General features: G+C 44.3%; 2 protein-coding genes across 3 annotated transcripts in view; both read right to left on the reverse strand.

Annotated features, from left to right (window-relative positions):
* The window catches only part of WNT2B (Wnt family member 2B), a 67576-nt gene extending 61137 nt beyond the window's left edge, over positions 1–6439 (reverse strand). For both annotated transcript variants that reach the window (XM_023232665.1, XM_023232666.1), the window contains exon 1: positions 5391–6439. The gene's annotated coding sequence lies outside the window, so the exon portion shown is untranslated. The remainder of the gene's footprint in view (positions 1–5390) is intronic.
* A 3167-nt stretch (positions 6440–9606) lies between these two features.
* The window catches only part of CTTNBP2NL (CTTNBP2 N-terminal like), a 67847-nt gene continuing 65862 nt past the window's right edge, over positions 9607–11591 (reverse strand). The window contains exon 7 of the mRNA XM_023232661.1: positions 9607–10457. Within this exon, the coding sequence (XP_023088429.1) occupies positions 10387–10457 (71 nt within the window). The 3' untranslated portion in view covers positions 9607–10386. The remainder of the gene's footprint in view (positions 10458–11591) is intronic.

An 11591-nucleotide genomic window follows, 5' to 3' on the forward strand; every position in this document is an offset into this window, starting at 1 on the left:
GGCATGATCACAGCTCACTGCAGCCTCAATCTCCCAAGCTCAAGTGATCCTCCCACCTCAGCCTCCTGAGTATCTGGGATTCCTGGCATACACCACCACACCCAGCTAAATTTTGTATTTTTTGTAGAGACAAGGTTTCTCCATGTTGCCCAGGCTGGAGTAATTTTCAAGGATTGAGTTTTCTTCTAACTATTTGCCATATTTTTCTACTTTTTTGTATGCTTTGTAATTTTTTATTGGATGCCAGACATTGTGATTTTTACCTTTTGACTGCTGGATATTTTTGCTTTCCTATACATATTCTTGAGCTTTGTTCTGAGACATAGTTATTTAGAAACAGTTTTATCCTTTTGAGTTTTTTTCTTCTTTTTTTGTCAGGGGTTGGGGGTTGGTGGGAACAGAGCATCATTTATTCTAGGGCTTATTTTGGCCCACTATAGAGACAAAACTCTGACGACTCTATGAATGTGCTGCAAATTATGAGATTTTTCATTGTTTGCTAATGAGAACAGAAACTACTCCCAGTCCCATGAGATCTCTGAGTAGTTTCTTCTAATCCTTTTGGGTGGTTCTCTCATTGGCCTTGGGTAGTTTCCTCATACATTTGCTGATTAGCACTTAGTCGAAGACTCCAAGGGGAGGCCTCTGACATCCTTTGGTGATCTCTCTCATTGAAGCTGTCTTACCTCCAATACTCTTCCCTCCCAAGATTCCCAGCTTTACCTCCTCAACTTAAGGAGATCACGTGGCCATGCCTGGATTTCTCCTTCCAGTTGGGGGGCAATTATAAGACTCACTTTTTTTCCCATCTTTGTCCTTTGTTGTCTGATAGTCAATGTCTTTAATATAATTGGTTTAATGTTTAGTTTTTTTTTTTTTAGGTGTGAGAATAAATCCAATTCCTGTTACTCTATTTGAAGTCAGAAGCAGAATTCTTGAAAATAAAAAAATATATATATCTTTTGACTTCATACTCCTTGATCACATCTTCATATGTATGATGTATTTATAATTACATACACTGCATCACTGAGCAGTTTCCTTGGCAAGAGATAAATTTTGTTTTTGCTGGGCATTAATGAAAAATTAATTGCCCACTTATAATTTTACACAGCTTGAGAACTAGATGAATTTTCTATGGATGTGTCCTGGCTCCACATATTCCAAACTGGTTTCTCCTTCGCTTCCCACTTTACTTTTAGTGCCAGATACTATAGGGTATATTCCTTGAACACAACCTTTGGCACTGCTGCTTCATGTCATTATGTCAGGTCAGGCAGCACATTAATTGATGGTAGTATTCCCCGAAGCTATTCCTATTGGCATGGATAGCATAAACTCATGGAAGTGACGGCAAACCACAGAAATACATTTCTCTCAAAAAACTGAGATCAGGGTTCGAAATGGCTGACTAGAGACATTGGACACTCACTCTTTACAGAAGGAATCAATAATTGTGAATAGATAATTGTACCTCCAATAGAACATCTAGGAGAGAACACTGGAGTTCAACAGAGAAGTTATGGGAAATACCTGAGGCACAGATGGAGCAGGAAGTGAGTGGCCAACTCAGTCAAGGTTGGCCGTGAGAATCCCTCTGCTATACACATCCCTGCTGCAGACTGCTGCAGTCCTAACCATGAGAGAGCTCCTCTGCCCATACAAACTCTGAGACTAGTGTGGGTGGTGGTCTGGAGGCCCTGTCAGGGCATTGCACCAGGGTCACATGCTTCCGCAAGACATACTTGACTGCAGCACAGCACCATTGTGAAAGCACCCTCCTATGTCCACATTTCAGGATCCCCCACTGATATCCCTTAGTGTCCACTCAGAGGGTTACAGTGGCACAGCACTGGCTGGACCCAAAGGTGCTACAGGGTCCCCAGTACCCTGGCCCACATTAACTGCTACTCCTCAGGGAAAGGATGGTGCCACACACCAAGGAGGCAGCCCCTGGGACACAGTCGCAGTAAACCAGAGCACACACTTTCCAGACCCTGTGAGAAGCGACCTTGCCCCCAGCAGAGGCACAGACTCTATTCTGGGGCTCATAATTGGAGAGTAGAATTCCTTCCACCCATCCCACCGCCTCCCCTTCCTCCCCACCACCCACACAAATGCAGCGGTTGTTGCCACCAGGAGTCCAAATGGGCGAGCCTGAGAGCTGACTGTCTGGGGCCTGGGGCAGTGACCCTAACCCCACCGGTGGAGCAGCCTCAGTGCTTAGGTTCGTGCATAGAGAGTGGACGCCTTTCCCCCATGTGTACACTGTAGCAGCATGATTTATCATTTATTTATTTAGAGACAGAGTCTCACTCTGTTACCCAGGCTGGAGTGCAGTGGAGTGATCTTGACTCATTGCAACCTCTGCCTCCTGGGCTCAAGTGATCCTCACACCTCAGCCTGCCAAGTAGCTGGGACTACAGGTGTGCACCACCACACCTGGCTAATTTTTATATTTGCAGGAAAAATGGGATTTCACCGTATTGACCAGACCCTGTGAGAAGCCACAGGCTGGTCTCAAACTCCCATCCTGACGTGATCCACCCACCTCAGCCTCCCAAAGTGCTGGAATTACAAGTGTGAGCCACCGCGCCCCGCTGAGAGTGGCATGATATATTTAAAGTGCTGAAGGAAAAAACTTTTACCCTAGAAAATTATATCTGGTGAAAACATCCTTCAAACATGAAGGAGAAATAAAGACTTTCCCAGAAAAACAAAAGCTGAGGAATTTTATCATCACCAGACCTGTCCTACAAGAAATGCTAAAAAGAGTTCTTCAATCTGAAAGAAAAGGTCATTAATGAGCAATCAAAAATTATCTGAAGGTGCAAAACTCACTGGTAATAGGAAGTACACAGAAAAACACAGAATATCTTAACACTGTAATTGTGGTGTATAAACTACTCATATCTTGAGTAGAATGACTAAAAGATAAGCCAATCAGAAATAATAATCACAACAATTTTTGAAGATGTAGTACAAGAAGATATAAATAGGCCGGGCACGGTGACTCACACCTGTAATCCCAGTACTCTGGAAGACCGAGACAGCTAGATCACCTGAGGTTGGGAGTTCGAGACCAGCCTGGCTAACATGGTGAAACCCCATCTCTACTAAAAATACAAAAATTAGCCAGGCGTGGTGGCATGTGCCTGTAATCCCAGCTACTCGGGAAGCTGAGGCAGGAGAATCACAGGAACCTGGGAGGCAGATGTTGCATTGAGCCAAGATGGCACCACTGCACTCCAGCCTGGGTGACAGAGCTCCCTCTCAAAAAAAAAAAAAAAAAAAAAAAGGAAAGAAATCTGATTTACGATGCTACAAAAACAAACAAACAAACAACCTAGGAATAAATTTAACCAAGTTGGTGAAAGAGCTCTACAAGGTGTACCACAAAAAACTGATGAACAAAATTCAGGATGACACAAACAAATGGAAAGGCATTCCATGCTCTTGGACTGGAATAATTAATATTATTAAAATGACCATACTGCTTGCAGCAATCTACATATTCAATGCAATCCCCATCAAAATACCAATGCCATTTTCCACAGAATAGAAAAAAAATACTAAAATTTGTATGGAACCTAAAAAGAGCCAGAATAGCCAATGTAATCGTGAGCAAAAACAATAAAGCTGGAGATATCACACTATCTTCAGATGTGACTTCAGAGTCACTTCTTGACTCACTTCAAAATGGAGTACATGGCTTTAGTAACAAAAACAGGATGGTATTGGTATAAAAGCAGACACATAGACCAATGGAACAGAATTGAAAACTCAGAAATAAATCCACATATTTACAGCCAACTCATCTTCAACAAATCACCAAGGACATACAATGGGGAAAGAACACCCTCTTCAATAAATGGTGCTGGGAAAACTGAATAACCATATGCAGAAGAATGCAACTGGATTCCTATCTTTCACTATGTACATAAGACAACTCAAGATGGATTAAGAACTTCAATGTAAGATGCAAAACTATAAAACTAGTAGAAGAAAATATAAGGAAAATTCTTCAAGGCATTGGTCTAGGCAAAGATTTTATGGCCAAGACCTCAAAAGCACAGGCAACAAAACAAAACAAAAAAATAGACAAATAGGACTGTATTAAACTGAAAAACTTCTATGTAGCAGAAGAAACAATCAACAAAGTAAAGAGACAACCTCTTGAATGGGAGAAAATATTTGCTAACTACTCATGCAACAGGTGACTAATTCTAGAATATACAAGGAACTCAAACAACTAAACAGTAAATAATAATAATAATAACCCCATTAAAAATGGGAGAAGGGCATGAATAGACATTTCTCAAAAGAAGACTGACAAATGGCCAACAGACACATGAAAAAATGCTCGATGTCATGAATCATTAGGGACGTGCAAAACAAAACCAAAATGAGATATCATCTTACCCCAGTTAGAATGGCTATTATAAAGAAGAAAAAAATAACAGAGGCTGATGAGGACGCAGAGAAAAGGGAACTCTTATACACTATTGATGGAAATGTAAAATAGTACCACTGTGGAAAACAATATGGAGATTTATTAAAAACTAAAAATAGAACTACTATAATCCAGGAATCCTACTAGTGGGTATCTAGCTAAAGGAAAATAAATAGTATATCAAAGGGATGCCTCCGTTCAGATGTGTGTTACAGCATGATTCACAGTAGCAAAGATATAAACCTAAGTGTCCATCAACAGATAAATGAATAGAGAAAACTTGGTATAGATACACAATGGAATATTACCGGTTATAAAAAAGAATGAAATCAACTCATTTGCAGTCATAAGGATGGTGCTGGAAGTCATTATGTTAAATGAAATTAGCCAGGCACAGAAAGACAAATGCTGCATATTCTTACTCATATGTGGGAGCTAAAAAAGTTGACCTCACGGCCGTAGAGAAGAGAAAGATAGAAACCAGAGTCTGGGAAGGGTGGTTGGTGGGAGGGGAACAAAGATAAGTTGATTAATGGGTAGAAACATACAGTTAGATAGAAGAAATAAGTTCTAATGTTTGATAACAGAATAGGGTGACTATACTTGGCAACAATACTTTGTATGTTTCAAAGCAACTAGAAGAGAGGACTTCAAAGGATACCAACACATAGAAATGATAAATACTCAAGGTGATGGATATCCCAAATATCCTGACTTGACCATTATGCATACTACGTATATAACGAACTTGATCATTATACATACCACATATATAACAGACTTGACCATTATACATACCATGTATATAACAAACTTGATCATTACACATAGTATGTATACAATATATACCCCGTAAATATGTAAAATATTATGTATCAAGAAGAAAAGGGGAAAATTAAGTACAAGCATTAAACAAGTAGTGTTTCACTCAACTTACTTTTAGTTGAATTCCAAAAATGCTTATGGCTACCACTCCAAAGCCATCCAACATGGGGAAAGTGTGATACAGGAGAAAGAGTGGAAAGAGACAGCAGTGTTGACTGATTGCAGTTAAGATGTATCTTATTTTGCAAATTTTACAACCACATTGCTTGGGCTCTTCAGGGTTTCGAAGGGGCCGTGCCAGTGATGGGCCTCGAAGCTTAAACCTCATTAGCTTCTTGGTAAATGTGCCTGTGCTCATGATGCTCAATTCAGGCTTCCAGCGGCCCACCAAATAAGGGCCCAAATTCTTTGCCTGGGCAGACCATATCCTTTCCTGTCGAGTTCCTGCTTACTTCTCCTGATCTAGACTTCCATCCCAGGCTTCTCACCAGAAACATGGTGCTTGCTGGCAACTTGGTGCATTGTATATGCTATCCTCATTCCTTGGAATGTCCTTCGTTCTCTTCTTCACCTGGGAGCATCTACCTCTCCTTCAAGACCAAGACAACTGTTCCTTCCTCTATGAGACCTTTCCTGACTCCAATGGGGGTTAACCGTGCAGCCACAGCTTGTTCCTCTATTTATTATTATCCACATAACACTGCGTTTCGTGTTTGTCTCTCCCACCAGCACCTAAAATCCCTAAAGGCCTGTAACTTATTTCTCTATCCTAGTGCCTCTCCCAGTGCCTGGTACCTAGTAGGAACTGTGACATGGATATTTCAATAAAGGAAATCTCTTTGTTTTCCTCCTAGAGTGCTGGCTCTTGCTTACTTACTTGGCTTATTATGGCTTTTGTAGTTTACAGCATCGACAGTATGAAAAGAGCAAGACATTTCCGAAGCATAATTATATGGATGAATGCATAAATAGAGTCCTCCTGGCCCCTTTTTAACAGTTATGCGCGTCTACTATAAGTCAGCCACTGTTCTAGGAGCTACATAATACCAATAGCTATCACTTTTTGAAGGTTTTCTTATGTCAATGACCTGTTTTAAGTCTTAAGTTTGCTCATTTAAGGCTCACAACAATCCTGTGAGGTGGTTTCTGTTCTCCTCTGTTTTTTTTTTTTACGCAGTCTAGGCTTCGTTCCGCTTTTCAGGCAGGGTAAGCTGCTGTGCTCCGAACTTAGACACCAGAGAGGCGGCTGAGCACGCGGACGAGAGGAGGCGCATCCTTGTTTGTCCCGGCGTCTGAAGTGGGCCCCTTCCTGGCCGCTGACCCTGTCTTTTCCTCAGAGAGGTAGCGCGCGCCCAGACCTCGGTCGCGAGAGATTCACAGCATGCGAAACACCAGGGGGCGCGAGTAAGTCAGCTTTCCGAAGAAGGGCGGGGCTGCCAGCCCGGAGTAGCCCGTCGGGCACGTTGCAGCAGGGCCTTGGCGTCAGAACCACATGGCTTCCAATCTAGACAAGCAACTTCTATCGCCGCGCCTTCACCCATAGTGCCGCTCCACAAAGGGAGCAGCAAACCCACGCAATTCTTACTGTGTGCTGGGCACGTGCCTGCTTTATCTCACGGCATTCTCACAAAACCCTGAGAGGGAGTTTCGCATTTTTATTTTACTGATGCTGAGATGGAGGCTGGCAGAGGTTCACTCACTTGTCCAAAGTTGCGCACAGAGCCACAAAGCTCCTGTTCTGAACTGCTTTTCTTGCTCGGACTCCTTGCTGTAGTGTATACCCAGAACCCTATCAATGCAAACCGATCTCCTCTCTTTTATTTAAAGCAGGTGCTTCTTAAGTCTCTAGACCCACGGATTTCCAGTTCTCCTGAATCTTAGGGTCCCCACCCCTCATTTGGGGCACTTGTAATATCCTGCACTGCACAACCCTGAGAGTCACCTCTTTGAGACATGTTCCTCCACCAGAGTGTAAATGCCAGCCCTTAGTATGATGCTTGCTTGACACAGAGCCAGTGCTTAATAACTATATGCTGAATAGATGAAGGGCAAGCACAGCGAGTGTGTGGTGTGTGCCCCCTTCTCAACCTGGGTGAGGTCCGCACAGAGCCAGAAGCAATAAAACCGGGTGAATGTGTGAATAAGGATTTATTAACGTAACATTTCTATTTTGTTCTACCTCCTATATGTTTGTATCCAGCTGGGCCTGCAAACTCTCAAAAGGCCAGGATGAGGGGTGTGTGTGTGTGTGTGTGTGTGTGTGTGTGTGTGTGTGTGTGTTGTTGGGCGGGGGTTGCTGGGGGAAAGTGAGGCGGCACAGGGCAGGGAGCAGAGCTTTCCCATGGTGAGAATAAGGCCGACATAGAGAATGAAGGAGTGAGAGATGCCAAGATCTGAGTAGAGGGAAAGGAAAACGAGCCCTGAATAGGAGCCTTGTGCGTGGCCCTGTGGCTCTGACTCACCAAGACTCAGGAGCAGGAAAACACGCTAGGGATGAAGAAGGGGCCTGTATGCTTTGGTTGCCACCCCTAAACTGCCCCACCACCCTGAATCCCTTTGGATCAGGGTCTTCCTGAGGACACCCTGTCTGCTCAGAGGCACAAACCGTCCTAGAAGGCTTTGATTTGGGTTGGGTGGGCTGAGGGAGAGGGGGAGCAGGAGGGTAGGCACTACAGAGAAGGGAAATGGATAAGTCCTTTGAAGACACAAAAGACAAAAGCTCCTTCCCAGCAGAGCTGTATGTTTGAGTTCAGGTCCGGAAGGCCTCGGGAGAGGAGGAGGAGGAGGAGTCATCTCGCCTCAAGCATTCAGTTGTTCCCTCCTCCACAGGCAGATGTGGCAAGTCAGACTCCCGAGCAGGGAGGGGCTAGATGCTCAGGACTTTGGTGGCATCTTGTCCATGCCTGACCTGAGGAGCAAGACATGCCTGATGAGTGCTTCCCAGAGCTGGTTCTAGACAGATGGAGGCACAGCCTGGGAGGAGAAGCCCCACTACCCTCCCCGCTCCTACCCTTGCCCCAGCCGTCAAACCTGTTCAGAGACATGGGGACAGGATTTTTGTGGCAACAACTGTGGCAGGCAGACAGCCCTAGGCAGAGGGCTAGGCCTGGAATATGGGGCAGCCCAGGTGAACAAGATCAAAGCCAGACATGGTAGAGCAGGTGAGAGGGAAGGAGTGCGGGGAGCAGCCAGGGCTGGGCTAGGAACTGCTGGTTTCAGGTCAGCTCAGGGAGGAGCAGTTGGCTGAGGCAGGATGAGGGAGCCAGACTTTCTCTACAGGCCAGGCGTTGCTGTGAACTAGACATGTACAATTGGGCCTGTCCCCTGGCCTTTCTAGGGCTCATTTTCCTCATCTAGATTATGAGGGAGCTAGAATTAAGGGTCTCTAAGATTACCTCTAGCTCTAACATCTGATGACTCCATGTGTGTAGGGAAATCATTTTCCTTTCTCTGCACCCAAACCCAATTCCTTCAGTATCTTGTTTCTAGCTGAAGGTCTCAAAGAAATCTAGCTGATCAGTGTGCTTATACTTGGGTATTTGACGGACAAAAAGCTAATATTCAAAACTCCCCAAATGTATCATTACTGTTTTGATACTATAGTGTGGCCAGCAGAAAGAGAGTGGACTTGAAAGCCAAATAAGGTTTCAACGATTAGAATCCCAGCTAACACTGAATCTCAGCTCTGCTTTGCTGTAGGACCTTGGGCAATTTACTGTGTCTCAGTAGGGGTTAATGATCACACCTGTGAAATAGGGATTATCTGCCTCTTTTAGTAGTTGTTGATTAAATGAAGTAACGTGTAAAATATCTGATTGAGAGCTTGGCACTATATAAATATTCAGGAAATGTGTCCTCCCTTCTTTAGAGGACTTCATCATGACCAAAGGAACAGAGCAGACTGAGATGGAGATTATGATGGAGGCAGCTTACTTGGGAATGCCCTTGGGATCCACACCTAGGGAATGGAAGCAGGATTGGGCAGAGGGAGATGATCTGCAATATAGTCTCAATAAAGGTCTCAGGCAACTCTGCAGGTGGTTTTGAAGCTGAGATGAACCTTCGGAGTTCTAATTTGGGACAAGAGGGTCAGTATAAACTTTACATCAATTCGTCTTTGAATTCTTTTTTTTTTGGTTCGTTTTTTGAGACAGAGTTTTGCTCTGTCACCCAGGCTGGAGTGCAGTGGCACAATCTTGGCTCACTGCAACCTCTACCTCCAGGGTTCATGCGATTCCCCTGCTTCAGCCTCCCAAGTAGCTGGGATTATAAGTGTGTGCCACGACACCCGGCTATTTTTTTTTTTTTTTTTGTATTTTTAATAGAAATAGAGATGGGGTTTCACCATGTTGACCAGCCTGGTCTTGAACTCTTGACCTCAAGCGATCCGCCTGCCTCAGTCTCCCAAAGTGCTGGGATTACAGGTGTGAGCCGCCATGCCCAGTCTTTGTATTAATATATGAGCTGTCCAAGTTGATTTTCTTTCAGTGAAGGCAATTCCTATAAGGGGTTATATCTGAGGGCCACTTACTGTCAGCATTCCCCACACCTAGGGAATTAAATTTCACTCCTGAAGGGGAACCCATGTGGCACATCCTAGCGTCTAACACATTGAGTTAATGAGTAGGATTCTTGTCAGGTTAAACAGGTGACTCCCCAGAAATAAGGCCAATCTTGTTTTAACACTTCCCCCAGTAATTTCTCAGAACCAACAATCTCACAGTGGTGTGGACAGAGCCACATGTTGCATGCTCCTTGTGCTCCTCCAGTCTAACAGTGAAACAAACACTACCACTATTGGGAGAAGCTGCTGCCACATCCTTCGGAAGAAATAAGTCCTCTGCAAGTGTCCCAGAGGGACTCAGATTCTGTTCAAAGCTTAGTTTGCATTCCCCTCATTTGCTTATAGAGATTTAGAGGGTGTGAAAAAGGGAAATGGGTAGGAGAGGACATTGATGGGTAATATGGTATTTTGGCAACCAGGTCCTTTTTCAAACTGCCTTTTGCGTGTTCCTAGATCTTCCCTACATGTTATCGGACAATGTATTGCAGAATGCTGTGACCTGGGAGCTCTTTCTTTGGTCAGTCCCAACCCTTGCAGAAAGCACTCACTGGTGTCTGTCAGTCTCCCTGAAACACAACTCAGCTCTTGGGGACGTCCTGTGCCTCTGACCTGATCCTAGAATCAAGACAAGTCAACTAAAACAAAAAGCAAACACAGGGACATGTTACAGAACTCCAGGTAAATAATGCCCTGGAGAGAGGAGAAAAGACATTCATTCCCTTTCTAGTTAACGTTTTCCTGCCCATAAAGAGCTGTGTTACCACAGAGCTACCGGAGTGCTTTTACCAGAACCACCTTCAATAACTCTGTATGGTTTTATTTTTTTAGATGGAGCCTTGCTCGACCATCGCCCAGGCTGGAGTGCAGTGGCGTGATCTTGGCTCACTGCAAGCTCCGCCTCCTGGGTTCATGCCATTCTCCTGCCTCAGCCTCCTAAGTAGCTGGGACTACAGACGCCCACCACCACGCCCGGCTAATTTTTTGTATTTTTTAGTAGAGACGGGGTTTCACCGTGTTAGCAAAGACAGTCTCGTTCTCCTGACCTCGTGATTCGCCCGCCTCGGCCTCCCAAAGTGCTGGGATTACAGGCATGAGCCACCACGCCCGGCCCTCCCTACGGTTTTTAAAAGCTCGCCTGCATTATTCTATCAAACTGTTGCCTCTGGACTCATTATATATCATTTTGTTAATGTTTTGCTTCCCCAACTAGATTGTGAGTACCCTAAGGGCAGGGAACAGGATTAAACTTGTGTCTTTCTTAATAACTACCTTGCTTTCTGGTTCATCTTAGATACTTAAAAAACATGTTGTTTGAGGGGAATTAATGATGTTTGGTTTTTGTTCCATTTATCTGACCTGATGCAGGTCTCCTGGCATTGGTTAGGTCTCATGACCCATTTCTGGGGTGGCTGTGGAGCAGTATGGTGTCCTGCAGGATTTTCTAAACTTGCTCTATCTGAAGAATCACCAAGGCATTTATCTAGAGCTCCACCTCAGCCTGCTGAAATCAGAATCGCCCGGGGAGGAGCCTGGGAATCTGTATGTTTAACAAGAGCTCCAGGAGACTCTCATTTGGGAAACACCGGTAAGGAAACTAAATCCTGGCTGTCATATGCTGAGGGTGCTTGTACAAATCTCTACCCTCAACTACCTCATCACTACAATGGGGATAGTAACACCACACAGCACCTGTGTGAGGATTATTAAGGTAGTATGTATGTGAAATCATTAGCATGGTGCTTGGTACTC

This window comes from Piliocolobus tephrosceles, chromosome 1, assembly GCF_002776525.5.
Source record: "Piliocolobus tephrosceles isolate RC106 chromosome 1, ASM277652v3, whole genome shotgun sequence".
Lineage (NCBI taxonomy): Eukaryota > Metazoa > Chordata > Mammalia > Primates > Cercopithecidae > Piliocolobus > Piliocolobus tephrosceles.